This window comes from Phalacrocorax carbo, chromosome 2 (genome assembly GCF_963921805.1).
Source record: "Phalacrocorax carbo chromosome 2, bPhaCar2.1, whole genome shotgun sequence".
NCBI lineage: Eukaryota > Metazoa > Chordata > Aves > Suliformes > Phalacrocoracidae > Phalacrocorax > Phalacrocorax carbo.
The window spans coordinates 148,950,603-148,973,469 of record NC_087514.1 but is presented as its reverse complement, the minus strand read 5'-3'; the positions used below and the strand labels follow the sequence as shown (position 1 = coordinate 148,973,469).

General features: G+C 39.6%; 1 protein-coding gene across 8 annotated transcripts; it reads right to left on the bottom strand.

The window, feature by feature from the left end:
* Nucleotides 1–12,393: 12,393 nt before the first annotated feature.
* Nucleotides 12,394–22,549, bottom strand: THNSL1 (threonine synthase like 1). 8 transcript variants are annotated; one of them, XM_064444816.1, is made up of 2 exons: nucleotides 22,475–22,549; nucleotides 12,394–18,987 (listed from the first exon to the last, which is right to left on the bottom strand). In XM_064444816.1, the coding sequence occupies exon 2, from the start codon at nucleotides 18,916–18,918 to the stop codon at nucleotides 16,696–16,698; it is 2,223 nt and encodes a 740-aa protein (XP_064300886.1). In that variant the 5' UTR covers nucleotides 18,919–18,987; nucleotides 22,475–22,549; the 3' UTR covers nucleotides 12,394–16,695. The 8 variants fall into 8 exon arrangements, with proteins under 8 accessions (XP_064300886.1, XP_064300885.1, XP_064300880.1 ...); XM_064444815.1 differs by having other exon boundaries at nucleotides 12,394–18,990; nucleotides 22,475–22,546; XM_064444810.1 differs by lacking the exon at nucleotides 22,475–22,549 and adding an exon at nucleotides 22,112–22,465 and having other exon boundaries at nucleotides 12,394–18,990.
* Between the last annotated feature and the right edge of the window lie 318 nt (nucleotides 22,550–22,867).

The window sequence follows — 22,867 nt, the reverse complement described above, 5'->3', positions numbered from 1 at the left end:
CCAGGCACGATACCCGCCTGCTCCCCATGGCAGGGCAGTCAGGTTCCCCAGTTCCCACGTGGGCAATGCTCTGAGAAGGCCACACTAGCTCTGCTGCTGCAACAGCCTCCGTGGGTGGCACGTGGCCTCTCCTAGACTTCAAAGTCAGGCTTGGCATCTGCAGATTTGTGAAACCCTTGATGAATCAGGAGTGAATCTTCCCAGTTTTCTCTAAAAGTGCCTGGCAAACACAGAAAGTGCATTCACAGCTGCATCTTCCAACACAGCTTCTGAGCTACTGTTTGTTGGGTCTTTTTCCCATCAGGGCACCCATACCAGCAGTTTCAGTTTAGGCATCTTCCCAGCCCCTCTAACACACTCTTATTCCCCTTGGACAGGCTGTATAAAGCAATGGGCATTTGCTTTGCATCATTGCTCTGGGTCCTGGTTCCCAGCTGAACATTGTTTGGACTTCTTGTGGCATAAAGGCACCTGGACTCCTTTGGAGAGCATGACGCAGATTTCTGGTAGTTACTCTGTAGTAGGGACTGCTCATTTTGTCTCACAGCAATTAGTTATTTCCCTTTTGTCTGATAATTCAAAGTGTTTCTGTTGGAAATTATGTATTAAAAGACTCAGCAAACTGAAAATTAGCAGTGATTTTTTCTTTTTTTTTTCTTAATAATAAAAGCAACCAGCGTTTCCAAAAATACTCTTTTCATTTATGTATCAATCACAAGGCAGAAACTGCTCTTGAATTAGCATTGCTTGTAGGAAACTGCCTTAACTTTACAGATACCAGAACAAAGTTCTTATTTTTGTTATCATGAAAGGAAAACTCATACATCCCTCAGCATGCCTATATTTCAAAGCCCATCTGAAACATAGCAGCAGGTGTAGCACTTTCTCCCAGTCAGCTGAAAATACTGATGATGAATTAATTGCATATATGTCCCCAGATCTTTGCCCCTCCTCCCAAAGCCAATCTCTTGGACCAGGCTGAACGCAAACACTGCTGCACAGGACCACCTGCTCTCCCTTGTGCTACATAATATGTTCTCCAAGCCCAGATGCATCTGGAAATTTAGTGAATCCAAGTTCAGAGGAGGCAACTAAGGACAGCGGGGTATAATGGAGCGGGCTGCACAAGAGGACCATTTATTTTCCAGTTGCTAGACTGCTGTGAGTCTCTCCAAAATGTGCCTTTTGCCTGTTTAGCAAATGCCCAAAAGTAAATGATGTTGTACACTGTGTGACAACCTTTCTGGCTTCAGCTTACTCCAACACAGACTGATTTGCTTAGAGGAGCTTGGGCAGCAGCAACTGCTACAGAGCAGGAGCTCACGGTGCAACTAGGAAGCCTTTCTTCCTGAGCACCTTAATCTCTTCGTTCTGTATGAAGTCCCACTTCTCCAGGTTCCTGAGTGATTTAATCATGTCGGCAGGTTAGATCATAGGATATAGTTTCTTGTCTTTTGTCTAAACCTAGTTCATGCTTTGTAGCTCTGGAGACCTCTCTCCAATATCACGTCTCATTGCTACTTTCCAGTTACCATTCATGGGTTTTTGTTGTACGGCTGCAGAGGGAAAATCAACTGACACTAAAGTTTATAGGCTAAATTGAGGTCACATCTTTCTCTGTAATAAACAGCCTTCCAACATGACCGCCTAATTTCTTCCCAGATAAAAAAAAAAACCCTCCTATTTTACAGCCACTTTTTGTTTCCTGCTTTTTGCCCAATTATCAACCTAATGAGCCAACTTTCCACTTATTCCATTACTCTGCATCACAGACATTGTACTCTGGTCTGAAATTTTGCCAAATGCTCAAAAGCTATTGCACTCCCCTGGTGCACCATAACATGAATACCTTCAAACAATTCCACTACGTTAATGAGTTATGACCTTTCTTCCTAACACTACAATCACTTTCCTGTCTTCTGCCCCTGCCTCTTGGCTGGTTTTCCATCACTTGTTTATTCTTCTCTTTATTTAAGAATATGCTGAAGGAATTTCTTACCCACTTCACGTACCAGTTCATATCTCTATTTTCCCTGAATGTTTCTATTTTCCAACCTTTAAGCTTTTTCTTTAAGTATCAGTTGGCAAGTAGCAAGTATCATTTATGCATTTGAAGTTACAGCTGAAATGCATACAATGTCATTATATACTATAATAAAAATGTATCGATTGATCTGATCGAAACTAGTGATTCAAATGTATCTTTCACTATATGCCAAAATGGATACTCTAAGCAAAATCAGAGATAAATGCTATTTCAAACCTGGTCCTCAGAACCAGCATTTCAGGGGCAGCTAAATTGCCACCCATTTTGTGTTTGAGTCTTCATTAAAAAAACAAACCAACCAACCAAAACAACAAAACACCAAAAACCAACCAACCAAAACACCAAAATTAAAATGGATGGACCCAATGTATACTTGCAGTCCAGCTTAAATTATCCAAGTAGTGCCTTTTAGTCCAATGCCCTTCTGCTTGCTTAATCACCTGGTTTGATTAGCAAGATGAAGAGATTGGCAACAAGAAACATGGTGCTGGCAGGAACAAGCCTGCTATGAAATGCGTGCAGAGACAGGGAGACACAGCATCTCCAGATAGGTTGAGAAGCTGCAGAGCACGTGCCAGATAGTGCACACATTTCTTCCATGTCCGAACCAAATGAAAGCGAACACAAGTTCAGTAAGGCTTTCCTGAATCTGAATGCCATCTATTTATACACATAGAACATCCAAACATTAAGCCTATAAATGCAACTAGGCACTCCCAAAGTGAGATTATTTCTTTAAATACAGGGATCCAAAGGCAGCTGAGAGTCTGTTTCTGCCATATATGAAATGTGATGTGCTTCTGGAGACAGCTGCTGGCTTTGGCTGTGGCAGCAAGGCGGGAGCTATGTGAGGGTCCAGCATCCCAGTGACTCCTGTGAATGGAGAACAAAGTTATTTTCATCTGGGTGCTTGCATAAGCAATAGTACAGAGTCTCTTTTGCCCCTAGTTCCTAGCCCAACCCTGGATACCCACGTCTGGACTGGGAATGTTGTTCTTGCTCCCCCAGCCCTGATGCCAAGCTGGGCACCCGGATAGGTGGCCAGAAGGCTAGCTGGTCACCACAGCCGCCAGGGCTGCCACACTGTGTCAGCATGGACAGCGGGGTCAAAAGCAGTGAGAGCACATGCTGAGTGTGCCTCGGGGGTTATACGATTGAAGCAATTTGACTGAGTGACATGAGAGCAAAGAGGTAAAGGGTATCAAGAGGCACTTTTGACCAGAGGCTGACTGGAGAATTGTCGCTCAGACAGGTCTGGAGGGAGCAGACAAGAGGAAATGAGGAACAGCACAGAAAAAATGTGGAAAAGGAAAAGGGAGAAGGAAAAGAAAAGCAGATGAGATAGTTTCTGTTGCATTTTATTAGTATTGCAGACTTTATATTTCATAAGAAAAGTTCTCAGTCACATTAAAATACCCCAGTAAATCAAGTACATGTCCTCAAGTTGCAGAGGTGCCATCTTCTAAGTCTCTGCTTTCTCCTTCAGGTTTTACAGATTCCTTGTCAGTATTTTGTCCCCAGTCCCTGAGACACTCTTACAAGCTCAGCACTTTCAGTTCTGCCTGTTTTTATCTCTTCTTATCTGCACAGTTTCAGTTTACATAGTCCACAGCTCAGCAACGGTTTTCTCAGAAACAGTGAACCAAGGTCAGGCAGCAATGCTGCACAAAACCAGCTGAGGGTCACGGCCAGCTGGAGTCCTGGGCCGCAGCCCACGCTGCGTTCCTGAGCCTGACTGCACAGCTCAGGGAGGTCGTGTGGTCCCTCTGCGACATCTCACATGTGTTGTGGAGGAGGGCAAGGGCACAGGCCAGATCCCGCCTGGATCTGCTAACGCAGCAGACTGGTACCCACAGGGATGCACACCTCTTTCTACACATGATCTGAGATGCATCAGTGAAGATGACTTTCACTATGATCTTATGAGCATGATATTCTGTGCATACACTAAACTGAAATACATATACAATCTATATGCATCTACTTTATATCTACGTGTGCATATATGTAAATTCTCTAATGTTTTCTGTCTCTCAAACTGAACACTAAACTGAACAGGATACCCTGGGAAGCTTCATAATCAGGAAGAAGTCATACAGCTTCAGTTAAACAGACTGCTAAAGTATAAATGCTCATTCCATGCTAAACACAATTTTTGAAGTTTTTAAAAAAATTTCAATGCTTTCTTTTTCCTTTACCTCAGAATTATCGTCAGACAAAAAGTAGAACCACCTCCCTGCCCCCAAAAAAGCTGTTTCCCTGGTATCTAGCCTCACTGCAGCGGGAACTTACACGAATCTCTCAAGAAAACCACAGCTCCACCTTTACAGTAAGAGTTTAAAGCTAGAGGTGGCCTGTTTTAGTCATGGCCATGTTTAAAGGAATTGTTTAAGGGGTCAGAATTTCAATCTTGGGCATTAATTAATGGACACTCAGCAGAATTGTGTCCAGCTTCTGACTATTCACTGGATCTGATTTTTGTTGCTGTTTTCCCCCCTTTTTTACTTTCTACATATTGAAGTCTGATTTTAAATATAGCTCTTCATTTTTGTGTCATTCATTTATGAATTTGGGGAGGAGGAAGGCAGGAAAAAAAACCCAACATCCCCTAATCAACTGGAATAAAAAGAAATGTTGCAAAAACCACCATCTCCAAGCTTTCTGAGAAAGGTATCAGCTTATCAAATATCAGCACACTCATGCACATACGCCTCTTCTCCTCTCAGGTCAAGTTACAATAACAAAATAATGTCTTCTGGTTTTCCTCTCCACTGAAAATTGTTGCATACATAACTTTTCCTTCCATTCAGAACTCATTGCGATTTGTAAAACCCTGCTGTCTGATAGCCATCAGAAGTAGTTAGTGACAATGCAGCTCACAGAACTTAAGTTTGAACATTTCAAAGTTCAAAGTACCCAATTCCAGAGGGAAATAAAACTCTTGATTTGCAGTCCAAGCACCAGCCTGAAAGGAACTTAAATACATTAACTACAAAATGCTTATTACAAGATTATTAATTTTTAATTTTACAATTTTGGTATTTTGAGTTTTAATATGGAGTTAAATTTACACTACAAGGACTGATTTTAAATTCTTCTTTGAAAAGGATTAGAAAATTTAAAAATAGTTATGCTAAAATGACTTTAAGATAATGGGTGATGGTGAAGAATGGGAGTGCATTACACAGACATATGCTTTGCAAACCAAAAGAAATTACCAAGGTGGTTTCAATGACACTCCAAATGTTACTGTTTCGTCACTTCTTTTGTTTACCCTGTAAAAACAGATCTACAAACCTCATCGCCACTAACAACATCTATTGCAGCCACCAAAAAAGGAAAAAAAGGGAAAGGCAAAGGAAATACATACAGAAGGAAGTTTAGGAACATGGGACTGGGCAATTGTTTCTGGGGAACTGGAGACAGCTACATAATAAAATTGCTTTTCTAAGTTGATAAAAAAAATCTTAAAGCGACGGGAAACTCATCAGGGGAAAGTTAAGGGACATTGGAGGTTAGAGAGACCAATTTTTGTCTTTTTGGTCCTTACCCACACAGCCACAGTGACCATAAGGCACAATAACTCGTCAGCTTCTCAACTGCACAATTACTTTTAAGCTGTTCCATTTATATGTAATTTGATTTATGAAGCAGACCATGCAATTAATACAAGGAACAAAAATTCGCTAAAGAAAATTATGCTCCTACTGTCTCTGAACTGACTGAACAGCCACCACCGTGGGAGGTGGGAGATCCACTCTTCACCCCGTAGGCTGAGCACAACAAGCTAAGTGCTCACAGAAGGCAAATTTTATTTTGGAAGGATTTAAATTAAAAAAAAAAAAGTAAGAAAAAGAAAGAGAAATGTAGTTTGTATTTTTTCATTTCCCAGTCAGCTGTCAGCTGTGCCTTGCGGAAATGAGTAAGAATCTGTGATGTTGGGCACTACAGAGATCTTAGTAGTTTGTGAAGTAGTTTTCCATCTAGCTTTTGTACCGGCTCTGTGCGGTGTTGGAAAGTTCACTTTGCACTCAAGACCTTCCAGCTCAGCTTCGGCACTCTGCATTTTGAAGTGAGGTTGACTGTGTATTAGGTTTGATTTGTCGTTAGTAAAGTAATTCCAGTGTCAGGCAAAAGTAACACAGTGGATAAACGTGTCTGTTTTATATGCAGACACCTTTGAGAAGGAAGGAAGGGACCTGTACTTATAACCATTTCATAATGAATAAGTAAGAGCTTTACCATCAGTGACCTACAAACACGAGGAACAGAGATGCTGGCAATTCAGGTGCTGCACACATCCTGGAATCTGGACTGAAAAGCTAATATTAACAGTTTGAAAATGTAACATCTTTTTGCTTTTTGTAAAGGAAGTGAGAGATGGTCTTCTGTTTTCAGCAATCATCAGTGTATCTTCAACATCCAATATAAATTCAGAGAATCCAATATATTGTTTTGATCACAGATAAAGTACAATCATACAATTTGGAAGTATATTAAAGTATCCGATACTTTTCTGAAATGCATATTTCTAGATTTCTGAGACTGAGGAAGTGAAAGGAAGAGAGTGAAAAAGATTAATTATGTTACTAGCTTGGGGAAGCAAATCTCCGTGTTGCATAATGACCCTTTGTAGCCCACTTATTTAAAAGCCTCACGGAAGTGCTTTATAAATCTAACTTCCTTTCAGTAGGCAAACCTGGTCGTCTATTGAAGGTAAACAACTAATTTCCTTTGGAGTACAATTATTCCAGAAAAATCTTTCATCAAAAAATGTAATCCAGAGTGATAAATCATTTAGAACAATAAAATCACTTGCATGAACAAACACAACTTCTGTCAGTAATTGGGCTTGCTTGCCCTAGGCCTAAGTTTGTTACATCTGGGAAGCGATACTACTTGTGGTTACAGTTCCCAGTATAACATTTTCCTTTCCCAGTTCACACTTACTCATAGCTATGCCTATCCAGCAGCAGTTACGTAAGATGCAATTCCAAACATTTATAATCCACCTCTTGCAAACAATAAACCTCATCAAATTAGCCCATCATGCTCTGTACTGGCAAAGCAATTTGCAGATCTGTCATGAAGTATCAGTACTGTTATTTGTCAGCAGTAAGTATGGCCGTTTTTTCTCACAGTGTTTGTTACCTGCAACACCTTGGTTATGGTGGCTGTCATGTAACTGAGAGACCCTTGGGCAAAAGGACAAATTCAGTGTCATTTATTTCTCCCATTTCTGGGAGCTAGAGTATATATCCATCTGATCTGACATCATGAGATGTCCCAGAAGCAACATCAGCAATGGTTGAGACCACTGATTTCCACTGGTGGTGTCCATTGCACCCTACTTGCTGTGGCATTTTCAGGGACCCTGAACCCTGCCGTTACCTTGGCTAACCTGTTTTGCTTGTTTAGCTGTGTGTATTTCTACTTACAGACTCTCCTTCAGGATGAGACCTCTCCACATGCCAGCCATCAGCTCTTGAGAGCAGAGAATGTTTCTTTCCTCAGTACGTTTGGTTTTCCTTTTTAACACCTTCGTGGGACAGGCTTCTTGCTCTTCTCAGTGGAGTCCTGTCCCCATTTACTCACCTAGTGCTGTGCCTAATTACTACAAAGAAAGTTCAGTGTGTAACTTAACTTGAAAGGTAACAGCAACAAATCATATACTTCCTCATCAATATTTCATGATTACTACATATAACTTTCTTTGTACGGCCACTTCCACATCCTTCAAATAGTCATTTTCACTTCACCACATTTCTTTAAAATTTGCAGCAAGTGGGAGATGTTCAGGCTCTTAAATTTTACTGGCAGCCAACACGAGATTCTATTAACTCAGGTTTGCTTCTGCAGTCCTTGTGCTAGATTTAACCAGCAGGTAGGTTCTACCAACCTGATCATTCTGAAAGTGTTTTTTAGACAGACAATTGTTTTCAGTGAATAAAAATTCATATTCTGTTTTGCATAGCCACCTTTGAGAGATGATAGAGGTATAACAGCATGTTAGGAAGAAGAACATCTGCTTAATGTCAAAGTAGTACCCACTCGGCTTGGCAAAGACTGTCATTAGTGTCAGCGGCGGAGGCAGCCACTACTCTGTCCTCTCCACTGTGTTAAATGAGAGGAACTAAAACCAGAGGGCTGATGCATTGGCGGGGATGGCACATGGAGCAGAAGGATTACCAATGTACACATGCATTAGAAAAGATGCCACAGAAGTTTTACTACCACAAAACAATAAAGAAAAAATTATCATAATCCTTTCTGTTGACTTGAAATAGATTTGAAAAAAAAATCCACAGCTTATATTGGATTCCAATTTAAGCACAAACTTAAGGCAATGTCTTTTATTCCAAACCAAAATGCAACTAGGGCAGTAGCTAGAATGGAAATATAAATTATTAATTAGCTCAGGTCTGATCTTGCAGAGTCAGCAAAAATAAGCAAACTTAGCCATGGACCTTAACCATGGGGGAAAAATCCCCAAGTATAATATGCATGTCTCTATGTTTTATAAAATCTAGCACACTTGTATTGCTTTAGTAGGTTGTATTATGCTCCCTTCATGCTTTATTTAAGGAAAAAGAGCAACAAGATATTTGATTTTAGCATGCAAAGATTACAAGAAACTGAAAAAGATGTAAAGCCTGTGGGCTCTGTTATCACCCTGGACGAGAGGCATTTGACAATATGTGGTTTGGTCATTTTAACAGTAAACTATGAAAAATCCTCCCCTGCACAGCAAGACTTATTATTTATACTGTTTTTCTCCTGTGAATACATTACCTGCTCTTCTTTATCCTAAAACTCAGTACAAGCCCCATTTGCTGCATCATATTCAAAACCCCAAACTCTTAGGTTTTGTATATAAGACCATAGTATAATTTGTGGTTTTGATTTAAATATTAAAGAATTCAGTTTTTTTTATTTTGAATTCTTATATTAAAGCAAAATTGATTCAGGATCTACAGTCGAAAAGCCTCTAGCAGCATATAATGCTATGAATTAATGTGTTTCTCTGACCGGGAACCATCACGTTATTTCTGGGTACTCCACATATCAATGAGTATTAACCTAATTATCATTAAGGTTCCTTACTGAAATTTGTGTCAGTTATGTGTTATAAAAATGAAAATATAAAAAGCTCATATAACATTACAAATGCTTATGACAGCCTCTCATTTAGAGCCCTTCAAAAACTGCAAGAAATTATCATGTCTAGCAAACTTCTGTTAGGAATGCCATCTTGTGGTTAAAAGCTGTGTATAACAACGATTCCAGGTAATTTTAACTAAATTTTTACTTCACTTTACTGCAAAATACAGTTTTTGCAGAAATGAGCTATTCATCTATGACCTTTCAGAACTGTATAGTATTCTTTTATTAACCATTCCGGATGAAAACAACTGTGAATATGGCTTTCCTGTCCTCATCTGTATATAATGCTAATTAATTATGCAGGGAGCACTAGTTTCATTAGGAGATGGGATGCATTTATTAGCATTTTAAACAGAACCAGCTTGACACATGTACTTAGTAAAAAAGTCCACTAAATGCCTACTCTATATATAATTTAGTGAATTAGTCTAAAATGTTTGGAAAATAAACACCTTTTTTTTTCCCCAAATACATTTTTACAGCAGATTCCTGTGAGCACACTTTACGTCCTCTAAACTTTGTGGAGCATCTTTGGTTGGTATATAAAAGGTCAAGTGAAACTGTAAAAAGGAAACATTGGATTTTTCAATTTGTCTTACATAGATTTTACTGTGAGCTGAAAATTAATTGAAATGGCCATTGGATCACAACTTGCTCATGAAAGCAGAGCAAAATGACAGGTAAACAAGAATGCAAAGAGGTCCAAAAGCATCTAATAAACTTTAAGAGATCCCTAACTTTTAAAAGCTTAGAAAAATGAATAATAATTAGCTACATTCAATACAGCTGACATTTGCATAGGCACTTTCCTACTATGTATGCTCTCCTCATTTTCATAATTAAAGTATATCTTGCCCAAACCATCACAACACATATTGTATAATGAAATTTAAAACTAATGAGCCATACCCTAATAGCCATGAGTCAAGTCAGGGTGTGCATTAGTAGTCCATTTGCAATTCTCTAGAGACAGGAAGAATAAGGCTAAACATATCCAGTAGCCTATTTAGCACACAACTTGTTCTGTGTACTGATAAGACTACAGCAGAACTGAAACGAGTTCACAATCTCTAGCACTCAAACCTCTGTGAAATACTGCTCATACTTTTTTTAGCATGCAAGTGACTCCTGGGGCAGCCAAACAGGACTGCCATGATTATTTAGTTTGATCTCTTGCACAGCATGGATCTGAATTGCCTGAATTAGTCCTCTATCAAATCACGTCTTTTCAGAAAATCATCTTCATCTAAGACATCCAGACTAGAGAAACCTTTACCATTCTGTTACATGCCTTTCTCTCTTCTTATAAAAGGTACATCTACTTAAAATCACTGGATCACTCTTTCTCTGCTAGATGGAAGAGACCTTTATTTTATTATCAAATTTTTGCTCCAAAGATGGTTCTTCTAGGCTAACGCTCCTTTCACTAAACTAAGTAGATGCTGCTTATGGAGACTCTCATGCCAGTGCTTCTCTTTAATCATTTTATTGCTCTCCTGACTCTTTTCTGTCCAATTTTCCAGCATTTCGGGAAATTGTGGCTATTGGAGTTGGGCACAGCATTCTTCTAAGAGGTTACACCAAAGCCAAATACTGACAGCAGTATTACTTCCCTGACAGTATTTCAATTTCTAAACCTGAGGATATCACCGGTCCTTTTGGCCACAAGGCATGCTGAAAATTCATGTTGGTTGAGCACACACATTACCTCCAGACACTGTTCAAAGTCAGCATTTCCTAGAGCAAATGGTTCTTTTTGGTATGTATGTCCTCAAATCTCTCCTCCTAGAGACACAGGTCTACTTTAGGCCACAGTGAAATGCAGATTGCTTACAGCTCTGCAGATTGCGTAAGCAGTAAGATTGGTTACTCTGTTTAAGTGGCTCCTTAGTATTTAAGTCTTGTGGCATCCGTAGATTTGAGCTGTCATTATTGTATTTCCTTCTGTGTTCTTAAACTTGTGGTTAAGAGCCAAATCCTGTGTGAACTCATTTAACAAATCTAATGGGTCACAGCTATCCTTTCATTTTGAGATTTCTTAGGTTTGGACTCAATTGGTGTTATGGTGAATTTTGAATTTGGGCGTGATACTTTGCATGTTTCCATATCAATAACTTATTTAAAATAAATTATTTTAAAATCTAAGGGTATTCCAGATACCAGTGAGGAAATATCTAAATAAAATGCTAGAGCAACAATTCCTGTGCTGTGTAACTGATTTTGCAGAGTTTGAGATACACTTTTTATGAAAAATGTGTTCCTGTGTTGCACAGGGAAAACATTGTATTTCCTGTACTTGGTTAAATTGTATAAGATATTGTACATAAGCAAGTAACTCAGGTATTTCCTTAATTCTGCTAAACAATTTTCCTATTAAACATTTTATTTCCTGTGCTGTCAAGGAATAAAGTCTTCTTGAGTAAAAGGCACAAACAGATCTACCGCCGTGCTGGGAGACCTTCAAAGGTTATAGCTATGTTGGAGAGCAAGACCAAGATTGATGTCTTTTAGATTGCTACATTGTGAAAAACTGCTGAAGCAACAGCTTCCCGGTTCTGATAAGCATACTGAGTACATGTAAAAACACAGTAACATTTAAATCCTCCTCAAGATGCTAGTGTATGTTCAGAATTAACTGCTTGTTCACGTTAATTCACTGGAATTAACTACTCGTTTCTTATTGCTTTTTTAACCATTCAAGTAACTTTTAAGCCCATGATCCTGAAATCATATTCCAAGTGAACCAAAGTTGCTCCACACTGTTAACAGACAACCAGTTCATCCCTCCACTGAACTAAGTGTGAATAAGAAAGATTAAACCATCATAATATTTCCTTTTCCATATTAATTCCTCAGAATACAGACTTTCCATACAGGATCAGACAAGTCTGTGGTGCAACATAAACAGAGTGTTTAGACATTTGCTATTTTTGATGTGGATTATCTTTTTATACATACTTTCCTTCCAGGATGATGCAAATTATCTCACTAACATCTCTCAATCTTAGCAAACTGAATTACTAGATCATTTACTGTACACCTAACTTTCAAGTAAACACAGGACAGAACATGCCTTTCAAGATTTAAGAATATCAAATTCTGAAACCACTTCCTTTAGTGGATTTTCTTTACATGACTTGATAGGGATTTGAGACCATATTTGCAAAGAAAATGCTATAGAATGGATCCAGCAGTATTTATTTAGAAAAAAATATAGTGGATACAAATTACTAATGCATATTTCAGGCATGCCAAACATGATATACTTAATAATGATGTGTGTTCTTGATGTCCTTGAAGAGCAAACCTGATGTCTTGAAAAACAAAATCTTCCCTTTAGAGTTCCATGTCCTAAAATATTCCATCACCTCGAAAACATAAAAGGCAATTCTTTCTAAATTGTAAGATACTAAGAAAACAGAATTATCTTCTGAAGTCATCTCTATCTGCATTGTTCACCCTTTACCTCAAATCACTCTCTTGTCACCCTGAGAAGCAGAACTGTGACTACAGGCAAGTAATGAGCAGCTGATAAGTCTGTAAGCAAAATACAGTGTTTTCCATATAAATATTCTTATAATAAAGTGTAAATATAGACATTATATTTGTCCTTACATTTGTCGTTAAGGGTCTTCATGTAATATCAGCGTTCAGCAAAAATTTATCTATACAGAAGAATAATAGCTTAACTAAAGCTGTGCTATCCAGGTCAACAAAGCTAGTGGAAATGTGTATATATGCACCCTCACACTCTCTGTAAACCTAGTTTATATTGATTTAGACTGAAACATCCTATCTTTAGACAAATAGGAGCAAACAGCATATACACCAAGCCTAAATGGCTTGAAGAATCCTGCTAACCATCACAATGTAGATCTGCTTTTGTACATCATTGGCACACCATTTTTGCCTTAAGAAGTTAATAGAAAATATTGGATGACAACATTCAGTGTGCACAATGTCTGCAAAAGACAGAAACCAGCACTTGTGTCCACTCTTAATCATAAATGCCCTTTGAATCTGTCATAATATTGATAGTAGGGAAAAAAGGTGCAATAACAGTAGCACAGTGTTTGTTGAACCACGCTATTTTTCTGACTGACATTCTGGGAAGGCAGAAGGATGGCTTCCCTCCCTATCCTATCCCTCCTGCAGCCAGCTACAGCAACAAGTATGCTGGAAATTTCTTCTCTTCCATTCCTCCAGGCCCAGCAGGATAAGGTGAGCCAGGAGATTGTACGTTACAGCTGCCACAACACAGCATCAGCACCTGGTCACAAACACTGTGTACACCCAGGATCACGACACCATTGCAGCATTTCATAGTGCCCGTTACTAGAATCCACAAGCAGATGTGGTGCACGAAAACAGTTCACTGAAATTATATGAAAGTCCAAAAATTAATTATTTTTAAGAATGAGTAAATACTGCATTGTAAATGCATTTAGAAATTCTGAGAAATGCACTAATATCATACATGTTTTTTAACCACTGTCTTTATACACCTTAACTTCACATTGAAAGCCCATAACTAAGTAAAACTGCTCATTTTTTCACTTACTCAATTCAGGTAACCATATCAACTGTTATAATGGCTCATGTGATATGAAAATAGCAACTAGTAATTTTGCTAATACTTTCTCCTTCAAACCAAACTTGAGTTACTGCCCTGAACTTTGAAATATTCATTGTTTGAGTCATGCCAAAATAAATCCTCTGTTAGTTTAGCTCTGACTGTTTTATCTGATAATCAGCTAATTCAAGGTAGGACCTTGGCTTCTAGCCTAATCGTTTCAAATCTCAGCTTTTCTCCTTTAGATGCTTTCTATGAAAACGAGTTCTTTGTAGATGTTTCTATAAAGTATAGTAACTGTGTGACTAATTGCCCTATGATGTCAAATGGCATTAAGCCCCGTGGAACCAGGTACTGCAAGATTTCCAGTGTCCTTATGCTGAAACCAACTCCTATTCCAGTAATTCAATCTGGGTAGTTGGATTTATTTGGGGTTTTGTGTTTTTTTTTTTTTTTTAAGATTTAGAATTCTCTTTTGTACTGAGCACATCCAGTGAAAGCACTACACTTTTTTTCACTTGGAACTACTGCAAGAATCAGACTGCGAGAATCAGACTGAAACATGCAAAGTGGATGTGCGCTTATCACCTACACAATAACTGCTTTCTTTGGGGGAATATGCTTATGCAACTTTTTCTTACAGAACCTGGACTTTTTTTTTTAATTACATATTTATGGTGTTTCTCATGTTGTGTCTGGAAAATGACAAAAAATCCTCTGTCCTATGAGAAGAGACTGAATGAGTTAGGCCTTTTCACCCTGGAGAAAAGGAGGCTCAGGGCGCACCTCATCACACTTTTCCAGTACTTTAATAGTGGCTAGAAAGAAGATTGAAACTCTCTTTCACAAGGAGCCACAACAAGAGGAAATAGGTACAAATTGCTCTAGAAGTAGTTTCATATTGATATAAGAAAGAAATTTTTCACAGTGAGAACACTCAATCACTGGAACAACCTCCCCAGGGATGTCGTAGAGTCCCCATCCCTGGTGGTTTTTAAGACGTGACTGGGTGGGGTGCTAGATAATCTCATCTAGGCTCCCTTTCCCATAAGAGGTTGGCCCAGATGATGTTCTGAGGTCCCTTCCAACCCAGGCTGTTCTACAATTCTGTGCAAATAAAAATAAAAAAATATTTTCCAAAGTTACTGCCAAAATAGTGAGCAAGGATGAGCAAAGAACTAGAGAAGTCCTAAAAAGGCATCCAAGAATGGCAGAATCTAGAAAGCTGTTGTGTTGCACCTTTGTTATCACTACATTTAATTTCATTGCATAACCTATTTACTGTGGCAAATGTACATCATGCTTGGGTCTTTTACCTTCCACTGGAAGAAATTACAATTTTTAAAATAGCTTGCTAGTTCTTCTCCTCTAATGTGGCAAAAAGTACAAGCAGACACACAGAGGAAGCTGGGCGGTATGGGAACAGTTCAAAGCCCCAAATGTGTCTTGACATCTAGGAGATGTTACCAATTACCACCTCTCTTGCCAATACTTCCCTATTTGAATCCTGGTGGGAACAACAACCTCCCGTAGCTATATACCGTCACATCTGAAGACTCTTAGCTCTTTACCTGTAACTGCATGCCACTCAAAATTTGTCAGTACATCATTTCACTATTTCTCTTAGTGTGAAATATAGTTATACTGTATGCCTTTGCCAAATATAATCTACAGTTTGCAGAACAAATTTGTCCATAACTCCATGATCTCCCAGGGCAACCCGCTCTGTTTGGCTTCTTTTTTTTAATGCAAAAAAACAATAAACAGCCAGTCATTAGCAAAATCAGATTGCTAACATAGATCTATTTTAGGTTACACAATGAATACCTCTGATGCTATCACGCTTTCCAGACATTGGAATTCATTCTTCATTTTCCTTGATGAGATGCCAAGCACCTTGGGAAGCTTCTTTCTTATACTAACTCATACAAAGCACAAATAGAATAGAATGGCAAGGAAATTAATTTTAAAAAAATATCAAACCAGAAGTAATTAGAACAGGAAAGCTATATGACCTCTAAGATAAAACTTATATTCTGAAAACTCAGAATACAAGAAATAAATGTAAATAAACAGTGAAGTCTGGTTCTTATTTAAGGAGAGTGCTGCTACTATTAGCAAATTCTTCTGTAACATTGGAAAGGATTCTAAAGCTGAAAGTTCAAATAGAAAAGGTCTAGGAAAAAGACTACAGCACACTGGAAAAGAGTCACATCTCAAAAATTATTAAAAATATCAACCGAAGGATTCTATCTTACACAGGAAATAACTGGGAGGAAAAAAAGGACCGGAAAACAGAATAACCAGATTTTTTTACATACATATACAATACATAAAAAATACTATACAAGAAAATAACACACCACCAAACTGAATGGTTCAAGGATTAACAATACAAGTATACTTCAATCTTTGTAGTGAAATCAACCCTCTTCAGCAACACACAAACATCATTACAGTATCCTACTATGTTTCGGTGCCCTAAGTGAAGTGGATTAAAGTTTAACTAATCACCTACTGACCAAATAATCACATCATTCTTGCAACAAAACAAGAGCTATTAGTTTCAGAAAGGTCAGACTTCATTATCTTCCTACTTTCATGGAGAATGCCTCAGGCTTGTGAAGGAGACAGCACTGCCAAGGAAAGCCAGCACTACTGCTGTCTCTACTATGTACAACCTGCAAAAAAGTATTCCAATCTTTTTATACTCTCAGTTCACAATCTTTCACCACTACTAGAAATCTCACACATGCTACTTACAAACACTGTTGAAAACTTGACAGCTGAATATAAAACTGTGGATGTTATGCTGTGGACTGGACACAGGCCAGATGAATCACGACTTTATTAAAACATGCATCTTGCTAAGAAGGTATCACAACTGACACAGTGATGTGTGATCAGTTACTCAAAAAACTTTCATAAAATGGTTTTGAATTAAGGTTTCTATATGGGACATCAGCATACTCATGTCAGCAGCACAGACCTGGTGATCCTCATTCCCCTTCTTTTTCAGAGTCTCTAACAGGCCCCAGTGGACTGGAGGCAGAGGGCTGTAGGAACTCAACAAGTGAAGCTGACTTAATGGATTCTGTTTTATTTCTGTAATCCTCAAGGCCCTCAAGATGGCAGGTGCAAACTTAGAATAATGAGCTGTGGATGTAATAATAATTGGGCAAGTTCTATCTTGTAATCGATCTGCAACTACTTTAGCAACAGCTGTATGTGTATCCAAAATATATCCTGTAGTACTGTATACAGAGTGAATGGCAGCTAGACAGTCCTCCTCAGAGCACCATCCAGCCACCACGTCCTGCTGAAGCTTTTCAAGTAGATCTTTCCCCAGCTGGAAGTGACCCTGATTTTCCAGCTGATTATATAATTGTGCCACCAGTTGTCCATCCTCATTAGTGATCAGGTGCAAGTATCGCTCAAGATTGGAGGACTTCAAAATATCTACTGCTGGTGAAAAAGTGGGAATTAATTTTCTTCCCCTCAAATCATAAACACCTGTTCTTATGAATTCAGTCAAAACATTATTTTCATTGTTAGCACAAATACATTTTCTAATAGGAATTCCCATCATTTTAGCATACAACGCAGCTAATATGTTGCCAAAATTTCCTGTAGGAATGCAAACATCTACAGAGCTTCCAAAAGGAATAATACTTTGATGAATAAGATCAAGGTATGCAGAGGCATGATAAACTATCTGAGGAAGCAATCGTGCCCAGTTTATGGAGTTTGCTGCAGCTAAAGCTGTTCCGTATTCTACTGTAAGAAAGCCAGTATAATCAGAATTAGTAAAGATTTGCTTTATAGCTGTCTGGCAAAAATCAAAATCAGATTTGACACCTACTGACCATGCATTTTCCTTCTGACATCCAATCATCTGTGATTTTTGAATTGCGCTTACTCCATCCTCAGGAAAAAAATTCATCACAGCAATTCTCTGTTTGTCAGTGTCATGGAGACGACTAAAGCCATCCAGGACAGCACTCCCTGTGTCACCAGAAGTAGCTACCAGAACCAAGTAATTGCAGCTTCTGGGAATGCAGTATGCAAATATATGTGGCACCATCTGTAATGCAAAATCTTTGAACGATGCTGTTGGTCCATGAAATAACTCAAGGAGAAACTGATTGCCTGCCAGATGCCTAACTGGGGCAATTTTAGAACAACTAAAGTTTTCTCCATAAGCAGCTCCAATAATTTCTGCCAGCTTAGAAGCAGGAATATCAGCAGGATGTATGCATCTTTCTAGTATCACTTGGGCTCTTTCAATGTAAGTTGCTTCTATTAGGCTTTGCCATTCTCCAGCAGTGAATTTTGGAAGTCCTCTCTCAGGAACAAACAGACCTCCATCAGGGGCTAAGCCCTCAGTAACAACGTCACTGAAATATTTACGAGAGTCTTTTTCCATACTCCTTCCAGATCTATTAGACCTAGTTGAAATGAAAGTTTCCAGTTCTGAGTCTTGGTATCTCTTCACAGCATCAAGCACCTTTTCTGCTACAACCTCCGCTGCAATATCCCCACACAGAACACGGATATCATACCACCTTTTGTAGAACTGCTTCCTAAACTGAAGTATGTCCTTGAGAGAAATACCAGGAGACTGGCCCACAATGCGATCCACTTTCATTGATTTCAGCCTGCTCATAATGACTGTTGCGGGCACATCCAGATATACAACTATTCCATTTTTCTTCATATGCTGCATGCCAGCAGAATGCATTGGATTGGACCCAGTAAGGGAAATGACACTTCCAGATGCTGAAAACTTCAACAGGGCTTTTCCTTCCTCCTCTAAAAATTGCTCATTACCAACATCCTGCAGTTTTTCCGACACACTCATATTCCAGGTTGTTTCAAGGACATCATCATCTATGTCTATGACAGGGCAATCCAGTTTCTGACCTACTATTCTCCCAACTGTTGTTTTCCCAGCACCCGGAGGCCCCATCAGGATAATATTTTTGTTTCCAACAAGAGAATGGCTTGAGAACCACGACTTCCATATCTGTGCAAATGCAACAGGTCTGGAAAGCATAAGTTTAAAACATGTGCTAGAAAGACTGTTCTGGGTTATTAGTCTTAAAGGCCGATACTGAACAACGTGAAACATCATCTTCGGCTGGGCTGGATTGTTTGGTTTGTTTTTTTGTTTTCTTCCAAGCCAACTTGACAATCCACTTAACTGCTTCAAAAGGAAAAAAAGAACAGCAATTAGTCCTTCAGCAAACATCTAGGAAAAAACCTAAAGGATATGAAATTCAGAAAAACAAGAATCCAAACAAATCCAGTTATGACTTCATCCAGGGAGGTATTTTTCAGAATAAGAGTCATTCCCCTCTCCTGCATAGCACCAGCTCAATTCCACTGACAAATCCAACTTCAAACAGTCCATGTCCTCAGGGTAAACAAAGACATCCAAACCTAACACTACAATACTAGTTGCAAATAATATTGTTTATAGGAATTCAAAATAAATTAGTTTTTTCTCTAGCAGACTTAAAGTACGCATTTACAAATAATGAAGATTAACTAAATTACCTCTTGTAATCAAAATTAATAAAATATGCATTTTTCCCACATCCAAAGATAACTTTGATTTCTTATATTGTCTTTCTACAAAAAATAAATACAAGACCAACTTAAATAGACAGAAAACTCAGACTTGTGCAACATCAAAGCTGGAAAAGTTCCATCCAATTCTCTTCTGAAGAGACAGCAAACCATGCAAGTGTTTTGTGAGGAACTCCTATAATGGAATTGTACAGAGTGTAGTTTGTGTAAAGTAAGAGAGAGAGAACACACGTCATGAAGACTCTCTACCCTAAAAAAAAAAAATCACTAGGAAAGCTGGATCTCCAACAAAGATTAAGCAAGAAGCTCTCAACATGGTGTTTTGTTTGCTTAGTGAAATCAACACCAGTAGCATCATGAATTGCAGCATGATTTGTGCATGTTAGGGCAAAGGGGTAAGAACTCTCAAAATCTCCATAATGGGGCAAAGAAGAGGCAGAAATCAGCACAAATTAGCACAGAAAATCTCTAGAGTAATTTTTTATTTTAGGTAGGCAAACAAGTATCATTTTGTTACTTATTCATTGTTCATGACTAAAAATGCTTAAAGAAAAGCAACAATGAACTTCCTTTTAGGAAATTAATGAACTTTTAGACATAAAAATCCAACCCAGTGCTTACTCATCAATTTTAAAAAAATATATATATTTTATATATATAAAATCAGCACTTTCTAGAAATTATTACTTTTAGTTGCTAGAGCGTGCAGTACAAAGAGATGGTTGACTAAGCTGCAAGTTGTACTTTTTTATTTCTCCTGGCACTGTAACACGTAACCAAAATGGCAGTCAGCGACTTCTAACAACTATGTTTTAGAGACTAAATCTAACTGCTAGCACCCCAGCATTTACTTTGCAATGTTTATTAATGGTTTGGGGTTTTTTAGTTTATATACCAGCTACTTTTACCAGTGGAAAAAAAAAAAAGAGAAATTGTGTTTTCCCATGTTAATCAAGACAGACTAAACAAAACAATTAAAGGAATTCAGTATAGACCAAGTTTTAAAATCCTTCAATTGTCCAGTGCCTTTTCTCTAGATGCTTGCCAGTCCAACAGCCTTTTATCACTGTGGAGAGCAGAAGGAGGCCTAGAATTGCAGTAGAAGGCAGGCAAACACCAAATGGGAACTGCATCATCTTCCAAAGACCTTACTCATTATTAACCTGTGTTTATAGTTAGCACACCAGTCCTTTAAGACCCTGCTGTTCCCCATCAGTGTGCGTAATAACAAATGACTCCAGAGACACAGTTCACAAACTTCAAAAATTACACACAAGCTCAAGTTTTGTAAGAGCCAACCACAAAACCAAAAGCTCTTCACTTCCAGATGCTCTAGATTCTGCCCTCTGTTCCCCCGTCTGTCTTTTACACTCTACTTTCTTTACCAAACTATTAGCATACATTACAAAGTCAAAGTACTTCTAATTATTTAAATCTTTCAATTTTCTTCCTTCTGGAAGGAGAGATGAGCTTGCAAACAGTAAACCCCTGTGTTTGCACCCAGTGCCATGACACGATAAACATGCTGTAATTACAAGGCAGAGATGAGAGTAAAGATGGGCGTATCATACTGTACATTTTTTCCCCAATCCTTGTAACATGGAAGGGAATGGTCACGTGTAGATGCAATATAAGGTTTTTGGAACAGTTATTAAAAAGAACAAACAATCTGTGAAGAGTAGTTGTAATATTCAGTATTATTATAAAGCTGTACCGTACTTGTAATGCACTCCAGTGAATATAAACATACAGAGCTACAGGGCCAGAAAGAGATATTTGTATTAAACATCCAGACCTAAATAACTAATGTTCAGGATTTTAAAAAATTTAGAGATAGTATTTTAGCAATTTTATTTCCTGAACGTGAGAATCACTTCAAGTGTCATGACAAACTAAGGGAGCACAAACCACGCCACATGTAGCGGCCTGCCTATCATGTCTAGTTGCGCTACAGATTCACTCTGAATCACTCAGCGCATGCTACACAGCTGCTGGACATAACATCTGGATTGCACTATGAATCTAGGCCACAGGGACTTAAATCCCCCCAAATTACAGGTGTAGACAAGGAAGGAACTAGGCTCAGATTTCTCTAGTTATAAGCTTACCACATCTACATGAAGTTATGAGCAGTCTATGGTATTGTTTGAAATCAACTTGGTTAATCTGGTGCAAAAATTTGCAGGGAATTTCTTTATTCGGCTGCTCAATTGGCTTAGTCTATTCCAGTGTAATTCAATTTTGCACCCATATAAAGTAAATTTACACAGAAGCTTGCAACCATTGAATTCAACTGTTTCTTTGAAACCATCTGTTAATCAATTGACAAAACCTTACTGTAAAAATTGCTCAAATTAGACTTTGTATCTCATAGGGATTACCAGTCTAGTTAGAACACCAAGCTATCCAACTTTAGATATATCTAATTTGCCCAAAAGAGTGGAGGATTTTTTTTGAAGCAGTTTACCTCCATACCTCCAATGAAATGTTAAGTTTTGACAACACACCCCGACCCTTCACTTGGGCTGCTGACAGCACCTACGTGTCACCAGCAAATACCCACTGCTTTAACGACCGCTGCCGATGACAAGGGTTACAGTGGAAACTGAACTCAGTTACCGGTATAGACACAAGCTTGCAACAACGTAAGGTACGGTTAAAATTCAGTAACCAAACCAGTCAGTGACAGTTTGCAGCTGTCAAAGACCTCAAGGTAGGTCAGGAGCACTAATTACCATATTTCAACACTGTTACCACAGGACAGCTTCCATTTGACTTTTCTCAGAGCTCTTATGCAGAGAGGAAAAAAAAATATAATCCCAAAGTAAACCAACTCCAGCTGTCCCATCATCATCCCTCTCACCAAGATCCTGCGGAGGCTCCCGCCTCACCGTTTCCACGCCCCCAAGGTGTCAAAGCGCGGGTGGGAGGAGGATGGGGGGAGCGGGGAGGGGCCGGGCCGGGGCAAGGCGGCACCGCAGAGCCGGGTCAGTCGCGCCCACCTTCCCCGCGGGAGCGCCGGCGCCCCTGCCCTGTCCGCTCGGCTTAGCTGGGCTGGGCCCGGCCCGGCCCGGCTTCAGGCGCGCGCGCGCACGTACCGGCTGGGGCGGGGACAGCTGCCACAAGTACCACGTGCGCCCCCCGCCTCACACACATCCCCCTCCCACTGCACACGCGCAGCCACCCCCGCGACCCGCACACAGCCCCGACGCACGCGCAGTCAAACCGGCCGGCGCGCCCCAACCCGGTCCCGCCGGCTTCACCTCCACGAAGCGCGCCTGCGCGGCTCCCGTTGCCGTTCGGAGCGACTGCGCCCTGCGCTACCTCTCCGGGCCCTCCGCTGGGCGGGGGCGGAGCCCGTGCCGTCCCGCTTCCGCCCCCTCACGGCGCTGTCTCCTAGCAACGGGTTTCCCCGGTAACGGCGGAGACAACAGTGCGGCAGCCCGCGCCTGTCCGGCGGCGGCCTGAGGGGGCGGCGGGCGAGGGGCCGG